At 34.3% G+C, this 21227-nt stretch overlaps 1 protein-coding gene across 4 annotated transcripts in view; it reads left to right on the top strand.

Moving 5' to 3' along the window:
* LOC126887888 (uncharacterized) overlaps positions 1 to 21227 on the top strand; it is a 168895-nt gene that overhangs the window by 53642 nt on the left and 94026 nt on the right. For all 4 annotated transcript variants that reach the window (XM_050655783.1, XM_050655781.1, XM_050655784.1 and 1 more), the window contains one exon: positions 15748 to 15894. In XM_050655783.1, coding sequence (XP_050511740.1) covers positions 15748 to 15894 — 147 coding nt within the window. The remainder of the gene's footprint in view (positions 1 to 15747; positions 15895 to 21227) is intronic.

Raw genomic sequence — 21227 nt, 5'->3', positions numbered from 1 at the left:
ATGAACGGTTCCAAAGTTACGGAGGTAGTATAGTATAATTGGTCCAAAAAAAGGCCTAACCCAGGCATCCAAAGTAAAAGTTTTCCTTCAACACCAAATTGTTCTATATGGTCCACATATTGTTCAGTAAAAAGTTACACCATTTTGAGCGTCCGGTTTGGGGGGGGGGATGGGGGAAAAGTCGGTAAATTAGTAGTTTTTTTACGTGTTTCGTCAATATTTCTAGAACTATGCTTTAGCAAAAACAATGTTCTATACAAAAATGTTCTACGTGAAATTTAAAACAAAAAAGGTCCATACATAATTGTTATTGAAAACCTCCACTTTCACCCTCCGTAACTCTGGAACCGTTGATTTTATAACAATTATGTATATATAGTGGCTAAACACCCCTTTAGGGGTTACGCCGCTTACGCTCTCTAGATCTATGGTTTGAGGTAGATCAGTCCTCATGTTCGTTATTTAATTTTCTCGGTTATTTTTCTCCACTCTTTCCTGTCTCTGGTTTTTTCTTTCACATGTCGTATGCCCGCCTTATTGAGATCACTTACTACTTCTTGTAACCATGTAGATTTTGGTCTTCTACGTCTTCTCTTGCCCTATACAAAATCCTTCTAAAATGAACGGTTCCAAAGTTACGCAAGTAGTATAGTATAATTCGTCCAAAAAAAGGCCTAACCCAGACATCCAAAGTAAGTTTTCCTCCAACACCAAATTGTTCTATATGGTCCACATATTGTTCAGTAAAAAGTTACACCATTTTGAGCGTCCGGTTTGGGGGGGAGATGGGAGAGAAGTCGGTAAATTAGCAGTTTTTTTACGTTTCTCGTCAATATTTCTAAAACTATGCTTTAGCGTAAGGAATATTCTATAGAAAAATGTTCTACATAAAATTTAAATTAAAAAAGGTTGTATACATAATTGTTATAAAATCAACGGTTCCAAAGTTACGGAGGGTGAAAAGTAGAGGTTTTCGATACTTTTTATATTAACCGATTTCTCCCCCCTCTCCCGCCCAAACCCGACGCTCAAAACAGTGTGACTTTTTTCTGAACATTATGTGGACCATATAGAACAATTTGGTGTTGGAGGATAACTTTCACTTTGGATGTCTGGGTTTTTGGTATAGTTATATTATAAATATTGCCCAAAAAATATAAAAAGTATCGAAAATCTCGACTTTTCACCCTCCGTAACTCTGGAACCGTTGATTTTATAACAATTATGTATAAAACATTTTTTGTTTTAAATTTTATGTAGAACATTTTTTATATAACATTGTTTACGCTAAAGCATAGTTTTAGAAATATTGACGAAAAACGTAAAAAAACTACTAATTTACCGGCTTCTCTCCCATCTCCCTCCCAAACCGGAGGCTAAAAATGGTGTAACTTTTTACTGAACAATATGTGGACCATATAGAACATTTTGGTGTTGGAGGAAAACTTTTACTTTGGATGTTTGGGGTAGGCCTTTTTTGGACCAGTTATACTATAATACCTCCGTAACTTTGGAACCATTCATTTTAGAACGATTATGCATAGGGCCTTTTTTATTTCAAATTTAATGTAGAACAATTTTGTATAGAATGTTGTTCATGCTAAACCGCATAGTTTTAGAAATATTGGCGAAAAACTTAAAAAAAACTACGAATTTACCGATTTCTCCCCCCTCTCCCACCCAAACCCGACGCTCAAAATGGTGTGATTTTTTTCTGGACATTGTGTGGACCATATAGAACAATTTGGTGTTGAAGGATAACTTTCACTTAGGATGTCTGGGTTATGCTATCTTTTGGATCAACTATACTATACTACCAACACTTGATTTTTTGTGGTCCTCTCCGATATTTTGGTTTAGTTTCACTTTTTACTTCGATGTCCAGAACAAGCAGCTAATGTTGTTGGCTTTCTGTCTCAATATTACCTTGCAGTCCTTGCATTCACGTATGTCTTCTTTCCTTATCATGAATTAGTCCAACCAGGGTTGGTCTGTGCCCATTGAACTGGCAAGTACCTAGCATTTTCGAGCAGGGAACCATGTTGCCCTTTGAGCATGTGTTCTATTATATCTAACAACATCGACTTTTAGCCACCATGTTCTATAAGATATTTAAACCATATATTATGGGGTTGCCACTTTAAATAGTGTGCTAGTTTAGCACACAATTTTTTATTATAAAGAGTTGTTCAGAATTAAAAACGTGTATGAGTATACAATTACATCTTTTTCATTGAAATATTGTGAACTATAAAGGTACATACTTTACTCTTGAACAAAATTCATATTTTTTGACAAACCTCGTATATAATTGATAAAATTTGATAAAATATGGTTGTATCTTAGTTTCTAGACCATGCAAAACTTTTTATAAAGAATAACTTTTTTTCGTAAAACTAATAATATCGGATTTATCTAAATAAAAATGATGTTAAGTAAGTATCCGTAATTTGAGAAAAAATTTCAATTTTTTTTTTTTTCAATTAGAAGAATATAATTGCATATTAGAACATTATTTTTAAGTCCAAACAGATTTTCGTAATACCAATTTTCAATCTTGTGAAATATATATAAAGATACTTACTCTTATTGAGAGAAATTCATGTTTTTTGACATTCCTCGTATACTATTGATAAAACTTGATATCATATGATTGCATCCTATATTTTACACCCATGCAGAACTTTTTATGAAGAATAATGTTTTTCGTAAAATATATTCGTAAAATAATAAAACAGTTTTCCATATGGTTCCAACTTACACGGACATACTGTATATACTTGTACATTAGTAGTCATTCATTTGTTTTTAATTTTTAATCATATCCAAATATAATATACTATTCATTTAATTTTCTAAAATATAACTAAATTTTATGATATAATTTAAGAATTTTAAGAGTTTCTTGAGTGGAGAAGATACTCCACAATACTAGAACGTCTTAGCAAAACTACTGAGATTATAAAAGCATCAAGAAGAGAAAGGTTGAGTATTTCGGACATGTAATAAGAGGTCCCAAATATAGGTTGTTACAAAATTTTATGTAAGGGAAAATAGCAGGCAAATACAATCCAGGACGAAGAACCTTATGGTTGAAGGACGTGTGAGATTGGTATTGTGTTAATACAAGCATGTTACTTAGGGTCGCAGTGAATAAAATTAAGATAGATATGATGGTAACCAACATTCTGAAAGGACATGGTACATGAAGAAGGAGAAAGAAGTTAGAGCATCGCTAGGTCAAGTGTATCGAGCTAAAAGGAGACTTTGTCGAGAAATAGATCACCACTTTTCCAAAATTTTCTTTTTTTTTTTTTTGTTGGCTAAGTATTTATCGGACCGTTGTCGTGTATTCAGGGTGTTAGTAAATAAGTATGAAAAACTTTAAGGGGTAATTCTACATGAAAAAATAATGACACTTTGCTCTATAAACGTATGTCCGCAAATGCTTCGTTTCCGAGATACGGGGTGTTGAAATTTTTATTTCAAACTGCAAATTTATTTATTGCTCTAAGACCGGTTGAGCTATGAAAATGAAATTTGGTGTGTTTTAAGAAGTAGTTATTGTGCATTTTTTGACATACAATTAAGACTTTTACTATGGGTAAAGATCTGAATTTTTTTAAAGAAAAAAATTGTACGTCTCTGAGATATTTCGAATTAAAAATTATTTTTAAATTCTACGTCTAATTTATGATAAAGAACCTTTCTTGCCTTTTTTTCATATGGTGCATAGTTTTTATGCAGAAAAATAAAACATTTTAACGCGTATTTTTCATTTTTTTAATACATTATCAAGAACTATTCAATATAATAATACTAAACTAGAACAATAACAGAAAATATTACTAATAGGATTTTAACTAGGTGCAGAGCTACAACAAATGTTAAAAATGACCTTTATAGGTGACAGAATAATGTTATATTCATCATTGGCGGGTGTACGGGTAATGGTCTAAATTTTTTTTTGGAAAAAATAGTACGCTACTGAGATATGTCAAATTAAAAATCATTTTTGAATTGCTCGTTCAATTTACCACAAAAAATCTCCCTTGCCTTTTTTTCATACGCGGCTCCGTTTTTATGCAAAAAAATAAAACATCTTAACGTTTACAAAGTATTTAAACTAAGTTTCTATGCATATGGAAACTATCTCTAATACTTTGTAAGCGTTAAGGTGTTTTATTTTTTCATAAAAATGGCGCTGCATATGAAAAAAAGGCAAGAGAGATCTTTTGCCAAATATTGAACGAGCAATTCAAAAATGATTTTTAATTTTACATATCTCAGTGGCGTATTATTTTTTTCTTAAAAAAATCAGACCATTACCCGTACGCGCGCCAATGATAAATATAAAATTCTTCTGTTACATATAAAGGAGATCATCTTGAACATATCTTGTAGCTTTGCACGTAGTTAAAATCTTATTAGTAATATTTTCTGTTATTGTTCTAGTTTAGTATTATTATATTGGATAGTTCTTGTTAATGTATTAAGAAATGAAAAATACGCGTCAAGATGTTTCATTTTTCTGCATAAAAACGGTGCACCATATGAAAAAAAGGCAAGAACGGTTTTTTATCAGAAACTAAACGTGGAATTTGAAGATAATTTTTAATTTGAAATATCTAAGTGGCGTACTATTTTTTTCTTTAAAAAAATCAGACTATTAACCGTATGCGAGCCAATAATGAATACAAAATTCTTAATTGTATATATCAAAAAATGCGCAATAACTACCTCCTAAAACACACCAAATTTCATTTTCATAGCTCAACTGGTCTTAGAGCAATAAATAAATTGGCAGTTTGAAATAAAAATTTCAACACCCCGTATCTCGGAAACGAAGCATTTGCGGACACAGTTTAGAGCAAACTGTCATTATTTTTTCATGTAGATTTATCCCTTAAAGTTTTTCATACTTATTTACTAACACCCTGTATATACATACAGTTGGGTATATGATTCTTTACCCGTGCGTCATCATTTAAAGCATACGTTATAAGTCGGAATTTTACTCCACACAACAGCAAGTGACAGAAAGTGGCTACTGCTCCGATCATGGATTATATTAAAAAATTTGACGTTGTCAAATAAATAAAATGTAACATATTAGTTTTGCTTTAAAATTTTGGTGCAGAATTACAGCTACATTTGAAGTAGCTTGATAAATATTTTTAATATCATTAGTGTAATTAAATATATGTTAAAATATTGGTAAATATTTGACAATAAAATATTTTCTTTTTGTTATTTATTTCACTTTTACGGAAACTTAAACAAAACCATTGTTTAACTGTGAATGAGCTTACCTTTGTATGAAATTAACGGAAAAATAGAATACACTTACCTTAATATTTCAATCCAACAAGAACAAAAACAAAACACCAAAAAATCCAACAAACTGACAGTGACAAATAAACAAACAAGAAACGTCACAAACAAAAGTTGTACTTAAGAGGATGGGTACGTATTTTCGGCTGCAAAGCTATTCAAATGGGATTCATTTTTTTCGAATCCTGAGAAAACTAATAAGTATTTTTGAAAAATTTTAACGCAGAATGAAAGATTACGTTATTGGCGAGGGCCGAAAGTCCCTGATAACTTCTATAATGTTTATTTTAATAAGTTACAGGGGTGAAAAACTAAGAGAAAATTTAGTGTGATATTTAATTTAAAATATCTCATTCGAAATAAACTTTTTATTTATTCTAAGGGACTTTCGGCCGTCGGTAATAATATAGCCTTTCATTCTGCGTTTAAATTTTTCAAAAATATTTATTGGTTTTTCAGGATTCAAAAAAAATTTAACACAATGTCCGTGGTAATATTTCCAAATCTATCTTTGTCATACAACGCACTCAGTCGAATATAATATTGTCAGCATACTGTCATTCAGACAGTGACAATCAGTGACAATTTTAAATATTTGACATGGCATCGGGAACATTTTTAGTTATTGATTAAATAATATTGATAGTGTATTTGATGGATTCGACCGCTACTTATGGAAGTTCATTTTATCTAACAATAAAACACTGAAAACGTTTGTTTTCTATACTTCCACTCATTTTTTTTTTTCAAAATCAATACTAAATCCAACAAAACAGAAATACCTTAATATTATGAACCCACATCCTCCTAAATTATACTCTTTTATTAAACTACACAAACCTGACCACCCAATAAGGCCTGTAGTTTCTTTTTATACTGCTCCGTCATATAAACTTTCAAAAAAACTGACAGATATTATTACAGAATACACTAAATTTTCACCTAAATTCACCGTAAAAAATACACTAGAACTAGTTAATAAACAACATTTTCAATTACCCAACAACTCGAGACTAATTTCATTTGACGTAAAAATCTTTTTCCTAGTGTTCCCCCTACAGAAACTTTTGTTTTAGTTAAAAATCTTTTAGACCATAATAGTACAAATCCGATCATTTTACACCTTGAAATTTGCATAAATCAAGACTATTTTGAATTCAATAATCAAATATACACAAACAACAGTGCAGGACTTATTATGGGTAATCCTCTAAGCCCATTGCTATCAGATATATTTATGAACCAACTTGAAACAACAATTTCTAAACATCCCGTATTTAAACAGTTCTTATATTTGTGGAGATACGTGAATGATGTACTAGTATGCTTTACAGGAACTAACAGACAACTTGACCAATTTCTATCATACATTAATTCACTTCATAGTAATATTGAGTTTACAATAGAAACAGAACAGAATAATTCCATAAACTTTCTATATGTAACGATTACCAGACTACAAAACAAACATGAGTTCTCCGTATATCATAAACCTACCCATACTGACACAACCATACACAACTCATCATCCCATCCTACACAACACAAATTAGCAGCCTACCATAGCATGATACATAGACTGACAGAAATTCCCATGACAAAAAATAACTTCGAGATAGAACTAAACATCATTAAACAAATAGCAGTAAACAATGGCTATAACGAACAAACAGTTAACAAAATTTTAAACCAAAAACTCCATAAAAAAGCCCTGAAATTAGTGTATCCACCACCACAGAAAGAACCCAGTACCTTCTGCTCTCTCACATATACTGGCAAGATAACAACAAAAATAGCCAGATACATAAAAAAGAAAAGAATAACACCAGCTTTCAGAACTAACAACAACTTAAGTAAATATATTAAGAACAATAAAAGCCGAAAGAGAAAGCAACTACGGAGTGGTGTGTACAAACTAACTTGTGGTGACTGTCCGAAAACTTACATCGGTCAAACTGGAAGAACCTTTGACAAACGGATAGCAGAACACAAAAGGGCTTTCAACAATAGAAACACAGACACTTCTACATACGCACTTCACCTTCTAGATAATAATCATTCTTTCAATGAAGAGTTTCAAATTCTGCATATTCAAAATAAAGGCCTTAAGCTATCTTTTTTAGAATCTATGGAAATTGATAAATTAAAAAATACAGATATAATTCTGAATGACCAACTCGAGACAAACAGCTCCCCACTCCTCAACCTCTTCAGTTAAAGACTTTAAATAGGCAAACCATTGTAAACTATATCACTTGAGAAAGGCACTCTGCCGAAACAGCTGTAGTCACTTAGTTTAAAAAAAAATTTAGTGGAAGTATAGAAAACAAACATTTTCAGTGTTTTATTGTTAGATAGTGTATTTGATAAATAATTGATTTAAGACGTGAACTTAATAAAAAGTTATTTATTGTGTAGTATTTGTTGAAGATCCAAGCAGAGAATACATCAGGATAATATATTCTGTGATCCAAGTATTTTGTTGTTAAAGATGTTCAAAATTGTAAGCGTTCCAAAGAAACAATATATTATTAAAAAATCACTTTAACAATTTTCCTCTTTTCTCGATTGAGTATTAGTTTTTGTTGTACATATAAATAATTATTACAATCACTGAATACATAGTTAGTGAAAAAATTATCACATAAGTAGAATGACATTCTAGTAATGTTTACATATCCATACCAGTGTGAATTTTACTACACGTAATTTGCCGGGTAAAGACAGAAAAAGTAGGGATACCCGTAAAATATTTGCGAATTATGTACCGATGGCCTTAAAATCTGAAAACTCCCAAGAGTCTTTTTTGTACCTATCTCTTTTCGATGTACTGAGTCAAGAGCGTTCATAAAAATAACATCTGTCTCTACTTAACAGGCGGTAGCTGGTTTGTCTTTAGTTTCATGCGTGGAAGACAATGATGCTAGATAAAAAGTACATGTGTATGTTTTATCTCGCCAGGTATTAATGACGTACGAGTAAAGAACCCTGGACTCAAGTGTATTATTTTTGACAGTATTAACATTTTTGTTAAAAGAATTTTGTTTAATTATGAATAAAGTATTGCTCCATAGACAAAGCCATAAGGGAGAAAAATACGTCAGGTAGAAAAACCATCACAATTTTAAACAGTATTTTGTGTTACCAATCCATCAGCACAGAAAATAAAAAGAGCATATATGAGAGTATAGTAAAAGAAAGAACACTGGCAACGCTGAGAGCAACGGAAATGGATTTTTGGAGCAGAGCAGCAGGAAGAACTAGAAGAGAAAGGATTACCAACGAACGCATTAGGCGGCGTTCATACTCGGGCGATAAAAGATAAGCGATATATCTTAAACAATATGCGATAGGCGATACGCACAAACAAATACTTAAAATCTAAATAGAGACGATAAAAAAAGGTTCACTTCCGCGAGATTGCACAACATATCGCAAGTGATATATCGTTCGAAGTGCTACATGTCGGTCGCCCTCGCGATTTGTTGCCTACGATATTTAAAACTGTTAACATGTCGAGAAAAAAGAAGACAGTTCTGTGATTCTTTTCATTAATTTAGTGAAAGCTCGGCAGAGCATCTGGAACTATTTCCTTCCTGCTTACAATAAGACAGATGTGACGAGCACTCCATGAAGGAAAATTGCATCAGAAATAAAAGATACAGGTCTTTGAACTTTAATAATACGTGTTGGTATAGCTCTCTGGAAAAAACAGCTGAGCTATGGTGCGCGTTGATAAGATTATAAGACTGTACCCAGTATTTTCTTCTTCGCATTCTACGCCTAAACCAATAAGCCACTACAACGTTTTCCTCACTTGAGCTCATAATAATTTTAACTGAAATTAATTGTGCTTCCATCATCATCGCATGGTCGCGGCGATTTATCGTCCGTTCTCTTTGAACCTTCGTAGGCTCGTACACCAAACGCAACCTGAAACACTCAACATCCCATAAACATCAGCGGTTGATACGTATCCCTTGCACGCACTTAATAAAACTATCTAGGATTCCTGGAATTTCGTTTACCGAAAACCAGATGCGACACTCAGTGCATATATTTTTGCAATGTATGTCATATGCGATGTAGGATATTGCTTTGGTGTACGAGTCCGCTTCCTAGCAATACAGTGATGAGCGCGCTAATAACCGGCAAAATAGCACAAAAGATGGAATACGTATTAAGTTGTGAGATAAAAAGAAATGAAACTAGTCGAGCTGGGAAAGGACCCCGCACAAACCTTATGGAAAATAGGTCCCAGTGGATTTCGTTCATATTTTGGGAAAATACTCTTTGAAGCATCCTGATAAAAAGTTCTCATGGGCACAACGCAATCGTATGAATCGTATGATTTTCAAGATATAGAGGCCCAAACTCGGAAAATTATAAGATTTACGGGGTATTCCAATTCCGTGAGTTACTGGTTATTTGGCAACATGTAGAAGTTTGGATCAAGGAAAAGTACTAGTAGTCTATGATTTTTTCCTGGCTATCCAGTGGCGACCTTTACTTTGACCTTGACCTTCAACGGACGTCATCTTCTAGAGTTTCAAAAGTTTTCGGCATTAAATTATTGATATAAACAGATTACTCATGGGTTTTTGGGAACGCTAAACACGAATATGCCATCAGAATTGCCCTCCGGATGACGTGGTGGCCAGGGCCTCTGCAAGGGACGTCATCTTCTAGAGTTTCGATGGTTTTCGGCATTTAATTGATGCAAATGAATTACTGGAGGGTTTTTTGAGGTCGCTGTACACGAATATGCCACCAGAACCGACTCCCGGAGCACCTGATTTCTAAGGTCAATGAAAGGGGCTCCTGGAGTTTCGAGGGTCTTTGGTACCTCATTAATGCAAACGGATTAGTTATAGGTTTTTGGGGTTGCTGAACACGAATACGTGATCCGCACAGACACAGGAGCATCTGGTGTCTAAGACAGGTTATCTTCTGGAGTTTCGGAGGAATCAAATGGATTACTCTTAGGTTTTTGGGGTTGCTGAACATGCATACACTATCAGATTCGACCTAAGAATGCGCCTACGGTACAATGTTATCACGTATTCGTGTTCAGCAACCCCAAAAACCAATAATTAATCCGTTTGCATCAATGTAGTACCAAAGACCCTCGAAACTCCAGGAGCCCCTTTCATTGACCTTGGAAACCAGGTGCTCCGGGAGTCGGTTCTGGTGGCATATTCGTGTTTAGCGACCTCAAAAAACTCTCCAGTAATTCATTTGCATCAATTAAATGCCGAAAACCATCGAAACTCTAGAAGATGACGTCCCTTGCAGTGGCCCTGGCCACCACGTCATCCGGAGGGCAATTCTGATGGCATATTCGTGTTTTGTGATCCCAAAAACCCATGAGTAATCTGTTTATATCAATTTAATGCGTAAAACCCTCGAAACTCTAGAAGATGACGTCCGTTGAAGGTCAAGGTCAAAGTAAAGGTCGCCATTGGATAGCGAGGAAAAAATCCTAGACTACTAGTACTTTTCCTTGATCCAAACTTCAACATGTTGCCAAATAACCAGTAACTCACGGAATTGGAATACTCCGTAAATCTTATAATTTTCCAAGTTTGGACCTCTATATCTTGAAAATCCTTCATACGATTGAGTTGTGCCCATGAGAACTTTTTATCAGGATGCTTCAAAGAGTATTTTCATAAAGTATGAACGAAATCCACTGGGACCTATTTTCCATAAGGTTTGTGCGGGGTCCTTTAGCGATATTAACCTAAAAATTTACATGATATTGATTGCGAGTTATATATTAGCATAGAGAGAGTGTCATTCAGAGCGAAGTGACGACACCATCTTTTTTATTTGGATTAGTGCTGTTTCACTCTTACGCATAGTAAAGCTGCTACAGTTATCCTCCTCTTCCGTGCCTATATTCACACTGAATGTCATCATAGATTTTCGATACAATGTGTTAGAAAGAGATGCCGCAAACCAGTCCATGAGATCTTGTCGTCAGGAAGCGCGGAAGGTAGGCTCCCTCTATGTTAATATATACCTCTATGATTGATTGTTTCCCACCTTTAGACGTATCGGACGAATTTAGCAACTGCCACTGTCACAGTTACAGTTTTAATTGACATACTCCTCTAATACATGTAAAGGTGGGAAACAATCAATATAATGTGAATTCATATGTTAATCGCTAAATTTCCCAGCTCGACTAGTTTCATTTCTTTTTATCTCACAACTTATTACGTTTTCCATCTTTTGCTCTATTTTGCCGGTTATTAGCACGCTCATCACTGTATATCGTGGCGATAAAATATCGCTTATCGGCTATCGCCCGAGTATGAACGCCGCGGCACCTTAAGGTATGTATAGATATGCGCGCCGCGCACTTCGCGCTGTGTGTGCGCCGTGCGTTCGTGGCGCCGACAGAAGTTGGATGGTGTGCGCACCGTTTGTGCTTCACTTGAAAACACGTACTAACGCGTACTAATCTAACGAACGCGCTACGAATGCGTAGTGCACACCCGGCGCGAAGTTCGCTGCGCGCATATCTATACACACCTTTTGAGAAATAAAGGGAATCAAACGAACAATCACGGATTATCAACAAAACAACTTATCTGGTTGGGATATATACAAAGAATGGATGAACGACGAATACCAACGAAAATAATAAAATGTCAACCAGAAGGAAGAAAAACCTGGACATAATAGTAGAACTGTTCAACGCTATCTATACTACGGGAATCATCCCTAGAGAAATGTTGACATCAGCATTTGTGTGTTTGCCAAAGAAAGTGAATGCCAAAGAATGCAGTGACTACCGAACCATAAGCTTAATGTCACATACCTTGAAAATTCTGCTGAAAATTATTCACGCCAGAATACACTCTAAACTGGAGCTGGATATTAGTGACACTCAATATGGGTTCCGCAATGGTATAGGTACCAGAGAGGCATTATTCTCCTTCAACGTGCTGACACAGAGATGTTTGGATGTTAACAGTCCTCTTTACGTCTGTTTTATAGACTACAATAAAGCGTTTGGTAAAGTAAAACATGATCGACTCATGGAAATTCTGAAAACTAAAAACCTAGATGAAAGAGATTTAAGACTAATAACATACCTCTATTACAATCAGCGAGCAATAGTAAGCATTGAAAAAGAAACATCTGAAGAAATGGAAATAAAGATAGTAGTCAGGCAAGGCTGTATATTATCACCTCTATTATTTAACGCTTATTCTGAAGAGGTAATGCGAGAAACTCTGGAAGACGAAACAGTTGGCATAAGAGTAAATGGAGTCTTAGTTAACAACATCAGATATGCAGATGATACAGTAATAATAGCCGATAGTTTACAAGACCTGCAAAGACTCATGAGTAAAATAGTAAGGTGTAGTAGGGAGTACGGACTGTCTCTCAATATCAAAAAGACGAAGTTTATGAAAATTAGTAAAAGCAACCATAATAATAACGAAACCTTGATAGTAGAGGGCCAGCAGATCGAAAGAGTAAAAAAGTACACTTGCCTAGGAACACTTATAACAGAAAATAATGACTACACTGCAGAAATCAAAGTCAGAATCGAAAAAGCACGTTCTAATTTTATGAAAATGAAAAAGGTCCTATGTAGCAAAGATTTAACATTAGCTCTTAAAGTACGCCTAACAAAATGTTACGTATACAGTGTACTCTATGGAGTGGAATCATGGACGTTAAATGTAGAATGTAGAGACAATGAGACGACTTAACGCCTTTGAAATGTGGACCTATAGAATAATTATGGGGGTTTCCTGGGTAGATAGAGTTACGAACAACGAAGTACCGAGAAGAATAGGTAAAGAGAAGGAAGTTGAACTTACAGTTAAAGAAAGAAAACTACAGTATCTCGGACATGTGATGCGGGGCGAGAAGTATGGCATCCTGCGACTCATAATGCAAGGAAAGATAGATGGCAGATGAAGACGAATTTCATGGCTGAAGAACCTGAGAGAATGGTTTGAATGCAGCTCAAAACAATTATTTAGAGCTACTTGCTCAAAAATTAAAATAGCTATGATGATTGCCAACCTCCGTAGCGGAGATGGCAACTGAAGAAGAAGAACCAGAAGGAAAAGAAAACGAGGTAGACCGAGAAAAAGTTGGAGCGAAGGAATAAAGAAAGAACTGAGAGGAAGACACATGGATCAACCGGACGAAGTGGAGATTGGACGTCGGAAAACGGCGGAGAACGTTATAAACCGACAGTAGTAGTAATGTTGCCCCTTCAATAATTTTCTTTCACTCAGGGTTAAGTAACGATGCATATTTTGTATGGGCGATCATAATTTTATATTACATATTACATAATAACTTATGTAGTTGTACATTTATTTGATGCTTTTAATATATTTATTAGTATGGTATAAATAAATAGACCCAAACCCAGACATCCAAAGTGAAAGTTATCCTCCAACACCAAATTATTCTATATGGTCCACATAATGTTCAGAAAAAAGTCACAACATTTTGAGCGTAAATATTTTTAAAACTATACGATTTAGCATAAACAACCCTCTATACAAAAATGTTCTACATTAAACTTGAAATAAAAAAGGCCCTATGCATAATCCTTCTAAAATGAACGGTTTCAAAGTTACTGAGGTAGCATAGTATAATTGGTCCAAAAAAAGGCCTAACCTAAAAATCCAAAGTAAAAGTTTTCCTCCAACACCAAATTGTTCTATATGGTCCACATATTGTTCAGTAAAAAGTTACACCATTTTGAGCGTCCGGTTTTGGGGGGGAGATGGGGGAGAAATCTGTAAATTAGTAACTTAGTAATTAGTTTCTTTAACCCGCCAGCGGTCGCTATATGAGATTTTCTCTCACGGTTTCAGAAAATTGCGCACAACTTTTTCTGGGAAATTATACGCGCTGTAGTTCCTTCTAGTCTCCTAACTATCCTCCCTCGACAATCTAATAGACTCGTCCGCTCAGATAGTGACTCAGTTTACTTAGTATCACCATATTGTTGAGTCAGTGCGCTTCATGTGAGAGATTCTCTCATCAAGCGACCACCGGCGTCACCAACTGTGTATAAAAATTAATTTTATTTTTCCCCTTAAAGCCTAAAATAATATCCTTTTATGATGTAATAAAAGGCGCCGTGGGTGTGGTCGATGATATGAAAATCTTATATTCTGTTTCACGTGTTAGTTGTAGATGGTCACTTACCATATATTTTTCAATGTTAAATATTGGCGGTATCAATAGACACATTTTATATAAAGGTAATAATAATAAAACAGAAAAACGTCGTGTCTTTTTAAAGGAAATGGCTTTATCGTGATCTCATCTTTTGACCTCATCTTTTTTGTAAAATTTTGTAAAGAAAGGCAAAAGTTGGATTTGTGAGAGAAAATCTCACGCGCGACCACTCGCGACCTTACCTAGCGACCAATGCCGGGTTAAGTTTTTCGTCAATATTTCTAAAACTATGCTTTAGCGTAAACAATGTTCTATACAAAAATGTTCTACATAAAATTTAAAACAAAAAAGATCTTGCACATAATTGTTATAAAATCAACAGTTCCAGAGTTACGGGGGGTGAAAAGTGGAGGTTTTGGATACTTTTTATATTTTTTGGGCAATTCCCTACTGATTTTCTTTAACAGGATTGTGTTTTATAAATCAAATTTGCTATTTCAGTGGCCGATGGTATGTTAGTGATAAGCCCTTGAAGAAACGTCAACACTTTTCACCCTCCGTAACTCTGGAACCGTTGATTTTATAAAAATTATGTATAGGACCTTTTTTGTTTTAAATTTTATGTAGAACATTTTTGTGTAAAACATTGTTTACGCTAAAGTATAGTTTAAGAAATATTGACGAAAAACGTAAAAAGAACTACTAATTTACCGACTTCTCCCCCATCTGCCCTAATACCGGACGCTCAAAAAGATGTAACTTTTTACTGAACCATATGTGGACCATATAGAACAATTTGGTGTAGGAGGAAAACTTTTATTTTGAATGTCTGGGTTAGGCCTTTTTTGGACCAATTATACTATACTACCTCCGTAACTTTGGAACCGTTCATTTTAGAAGGATTATGCATAGGACCTTTTTTATTTTAAATTTAATGTAGAACATTTTTAATTAAGTACATTTTTATATAGAACATTTTTGTATAGAGGGTTATTCATGCTAAACCGCACAGTTTTAGAAATATTTTTAGATAGTATTCCTAGTTTTAGAAAAAACTACGAATTTACCGATCTCTCTCCCCTCTCCCCCCAAACCCGACGATCAAAATGGTGTGACTTTTTTCTGACCATAATGTGGACTATATAGAACAATTTGGTGTAGGAGGAAAACTTTCACTTTGGATGTCTGGGTTATGCCATCTTTTGGATCAATTCTATCATACTATATCTTTATAAATTTCAGGCGATGATCGAAGTTATGAATCTTCCATTACTAATAATTGGGGCATTGAGAAACCAGTTAAAAAACGAAGTCCATCACCACCTGTAGTTGAGACGCCATTGAGGAGAAGTAAGAAAAAACAAGAGCCAGCTTTTATGCAAGCTTCCGGTAATATACCTAATAAATTAACATTTTTCCACAATATTACCAAATAACAACGAACACAGAGAAGCGACACTCCTTTGAATTTTCGTGGCCAAGCCACGAATGACACTAAAGCAACCAGGGAATGCTCCAACCTGGTTGCTTTACTGTCATCAATACATGCTTATTCTTTCCCTCTGGTTGTTTTACTATAGTCTGTAGGCGTGTATGGTAAATACTCGACTCAATAAGTTTATTTGACCATTTATATAGTTATAGTTATATATCCTCTTCAGCCCCAAGAAAAAAGTTTTTATTATTTTAAAAATATTTTCTATTTTCTCTCCTCATTTGTGAAAACAATAAATGAAAATCTATAAAAATTATAAAAAAATTATTTGACAGACGTAATATGACAAGTCCAGCATAATGGACATCAGGACTTAGCTTTCGTTTAATTTAAGTATGAAACTGAAAAAACATTCTAGTTCAGGAGAAATACACATATATATTTTGCATTTTGTACAAAAGAATCTCGTCTTCTTAGTGCATTCAAGAGGTTTAGGCAACGCGATAAGAATTTCTATTGCTGACAGAGCATATTGGCAAATGATCATTACTGGTTTTTCTTACATCTATAGGCGGTAACTGGAAAACTGTAGATCTTTTTATAGGAGTTATGGGCACTTCATCTTCAAATGTCTCCAGTTTTCTTGAAGTAGACGCACTAGCTTGTCTCCCACTTGCAGGCTTACCACCTAGAGGTAGTGACCTTCCAACATACAGCTTAAATTCCTGTAAAACGATTTCTTTTGATCATTATCGCTATCTTCACTGACGAAAAAATCGTTATCTGGCATAATAGCCTCCAATGCACTTTCCATCAATATCCTTTTACTATCTGTAACTAAACTTAAAAAATGTGAGTATGGTAACATATTTGACTAAGTCCCAATGTCCAAAATGCTGGACAAAAAGTTTAGACGACCGCTAACGTGCCCAGTTGTAATTATTTTCAAATATATATTTAACACAAATACGTCCAATCATCAAGTAACATACATTAAAAACAATCAATACTTTAAAGTACAGAAAAACACTACAACTTAGTGTATTTTTGTGGAGCCACCATCATAACTTAAAAAGTTTCACCACGTGTAACAACAAACTACCGAGGTAGGCGCTGTTGTCGAATTTTTCAAATGAGTAAATTTGACTGATAAATAGGAAGTCCAATATGCTGCAATATAGGATGCAGCGATGCCCAAACCGAATAGTCACCGTGTAATAAATTAGTAAACATTGTCCAGCTGGCTGGACCTATGGACTGGGGAGGATATAGCATTATAGTTACTGGTTATTCATTATATCTGGTTACTCGTGTGTGTTTCGCGGATAATCATCTGCGAGAGGAAGAGGAATAAGTTTATTTAGATTTCCTAAGAATAATAACATGTAATTATTATTACTTTGTAATTGATACATATTAGTTATTATATATAATAGTATTAATTTGCCCTTCTTCTCGACTTCTTTCCTGACTTCATCTACCCACATAACTTGGTCTTCCTCTTTTGTTTTTCCCCTGCACTCTCGTTTCGAACACTCGTTTGGTAATCCTCTCGTTCGACATTCTACATTGTCCCGAACCATCTAAGTTGTCCCTCCACTATTTTTTCATTGATTGGTTCTAGTTTTAGGTTTTGTCTAATTGTTTCGTTTCGTATTTTGTCTGTCCTCTTTCTGTTTGCTATTTTCCTCAGGAACCTCATTTCCATAGCATTGACTCTGGATTTTTGTCTCCCCGTCAATGTCCATGCCTCGCTGCTATACATGATTGTTGGTCTAACTACTGATTTAACGACTGCCGTTTGTACTTTCTCCGGTATCTCTTTTTTCCCCAAAAATGTTATTTTCATAGCGTTAAATAAGCTTCCTGTTCGTTCCATTCTCTCGTTTATTTCCATGACTTGTTTACCATTTGATTCGATTATTACTCCTAGGTATTTAAAATATTCCACTTGTTCTAGTTGTTTCCCGTCTCATTCTATTGCGTGTGTCTTCCTCGTATATGCAATTATCATTGTTTTTGTTTTCTCTGTATTAATTTTCATATTTATGTTCGATAGTTCTTCTTCTAGGATTTCAAGATTGTTCTGTAAGTCTTCTCTGTTTTCTGCTATCAATACCATGTCGTCTGCAAATAGTAGCTCCAATAGTTGAGTCCGTTTCACTTACCAGTATCCTAATGTTAGTTTTCTCATTCTTCTCTTGGCTTTCTTTATCGCTTCATCCAGTACCACTGAGAATAGCAGTGGACTCAGCACGCATCCCTGTTTGACGCCTTGACTTGTAGTAAATTCTCTTGAATTCCTCGTTATTGGTTCTTACTGTATTTGTATTATTTTTGTACATATCCTTTATTACTTCTATTATGTGTCTGTCGAGTCCCCTTTCTTTTAGTGTCTTCCATACGTCCTTTCTTCGGATTCTGTCAAACGCCTTTTCCAGGTCAATGAAGCCCATATGTATCTCTCTATTCTTCTTGATTACCTTCTCACTCACTTGTCTTAATGTGAATATTAGGTCTTGCGTGCTTTTGTCCTTCCTGAATCCACACTGTGTCTTCCATAGTTGTTTCTATTTGGGTTTTTATTCTTGCCTCTATTATTCTTGCGAATACCTTCCCAGAAATACTTGATATGGTGAGACCTCGGTAATTATTAGTTTCTTCAAGACAATAATACAAATATCCTATTTTTACGAAATAAAAATATATAAAGAGTTCTATACACGAGAATTTCTGATTTAAACGACACAAAATACGGGCACCGAAAAAAAAATAAAAATAAATAAAAAAAAATAAAATAAAACAATAAATAAAACTCCCGACATTATTCGAATACACTCCCGAGCGATTTTATAATAAAGTATGATTTAGAGATATTATTTTTCTGAAATTTAAACATTGTTGCCAAATAGCACTTTTATCGTAAAGCAATTCGAGACGTTTTTCCAGACACTAAACTTAAGGGATGCCTGTTTCACTTGAGTCAAAGTTGGTATAGATAAATTTAACAGTTGGAACTGTCCCACGAATATTACTTAAACAACGGTGCAGAAACAGATATAACTAAATATATAACTTATATATTTGGTTTATTATTTCTCAACGCAGAAGACGTTGGGGATTGCTTTGCCATATATCTTGTTGCAATTCAACCAGAAGATGAAAGAGTGGTTAAGTTTAGTGACTATTTCGTTGAAACCTATATTGAAGAAACATCAACATTTCCTCCTCACATATGGACTGAAAATTCTTCGTCTTTACAAAGGACAACAAATGCATGTGAGGCTTTTCAATCTCGCTATAATGCTTCATTATACAACACATCCAAATTTTAACCAGTTTATTTATGTTGTTCAAGATTTTCAATTAGATACTTATATCAAACTCCAAAGTATAGATACCGTTGTGAAAGTGTACCTACGATAGAAAAGTGATATTGAGAAAAAACTTAAAGATAATAATTTGAAATAACTACAAAATAACGGCCTTACTAATTTTGAATTTATAAAAAATATGTCAAATATATTGTAAAAAAAAGTAAGCGGGGCAGTTATAGCAATTGCATATTTACTCGAATGTATGTATTCAATGAAACTTAGTGACCAAATATTAACAAGAACATAACAATGAAACTTTGTTTTCTTGAATTATTACCAAGTTGCATTTTTACAAATTATCCCAATTAGATGTAGATGTGCAAGAACGTCTAATAAGAAATATACTTTTAAACGAATGATTTGACAACAGTGTCCAGATTTTAAGGTATAATAATTAAAAAACTAAGTTTTCAATCTAATAGCACATAAAACAACATCCAAAAATATTATTCTACATCCTACCAGACTGAAAACAATGGGAACCTTCTCTGGTAACACCTCCGAGGCTTCTACAATTTGCAAGCCATAACGGATGCTGAGACTAAGGAAGATGAGGGAATTTTACAATTTGTAAAATTCCCTCATCTTCGAGGCTTTACAATTTGCAAGCCATAACGGATGCTGAGACTAAAGAAGATAAGGGAATTTTACAATTTGTAAAATTCCCTCATCTTCCTTAGTCTCAGCATCCGTTATGGCTTGCAAATTGTAGAAGCCTCGGAGGTGTTACCAAAGAAGGTTTCCATTGTTTTCAGTCTGGTAGGATGTAGAATAACATTTTGGGATGTTGTTTTATGTGCTATTAGATTGAAAACTTAGATTTTGGATAGCAGTTGCCGCTAGGGCATCCCTGCAATTTCATTCGTTGCAATCCGTGACTGCACGCCGGGGTTTGTTTTGGTTGGATCGGGAAGAGCAGCATATGTGCCTAATGATGAGAGACTAATAAGTTTCGAAACCGGTAGAGGTGCTTGCTGCACTCTCTGATTGAACTGGAATAATGATGCGCCTGTAGTTTCGTGTTGCAACGAAATTTAAAATGGTTATTCATTTTTGGTATAATAATTACTTATATTAATGACGGCTTAAAATCGCCAGAAAGTGAATTCAAACATTATCCTTTACGTAGTCAGGTAATATTCATATTTTGGGAGTGAACTCAACTCGTCCCCAAAATACTACTCAAACCAAAAATTGTTGGAGACATAATTAGGACGATAATTGGGAAAATCTTAAAATTATAGCAGAACAAGACTTCAAAATTGCAAAAACATGGTTGCAAATAAACAAACTTACATTAAATTATGAAAAACTTAAATACTTATCTACCTTCTACAGTATACAAATATTGTCTGCAAACTTTTAATTTGTTAAATATAAATAACAAAGAACTAATATATGGATTGGAGTATACATCGGAATCGTATTGTAGTCTTGAATGTTTTCTGAATATTTTGTTTTTTATCTTTAGAAACAAAGAAAGTAAGACGGTTTAGTAGTTTAACATGTCTTGTGGATACAAAGGTACAAAGGTGGATACATCGATATTATATTGTAGTCTTACGTTTTATTTTACAACGTATTATGTTTTCCGTCCTTTGCGTTATTTTTCCGGTTATTAGCGCACTCATCATATTTATAGCTCCCCGTGCGTGACAAACTTTAGGTTCTTGATGTTCGGCAATTGTACTGTGTCCAATACCAAATATTCAGAATTAATATCCGATATTGAACAGTATATTTTTATTACCCCGTACATCACACGAACCAATTTGTTTTCATATTTAAACATGTGCGGGATATTTCATTTGTTTAATTGTTGCAATTTATAAACAATATTTTGGCAATGGACATAATTTTAGCTGACTAATTAAAAACCTTTGTTATTTTTGGCGTGTGGGCTATGAACC

This window comes from Diabrotica virgifera, chromosome 7 (genome assembly GCF_917563875.1).
Source record: "Diabrotica virgifera virgifera chromosome 7, PGI_DIABVI_V3a".
NCBI lineage: Eukaryota > Metazoa > Arthropoda > Insecta > Coleoptera > Chrysomelidae > Diabrotica > Diabrotica virgifera.
The sequence above is the reverse complement of the archived record's forward strand: the minus strand, read 5'-3'. Positions and strand labels throughout refer to the sequence as shown.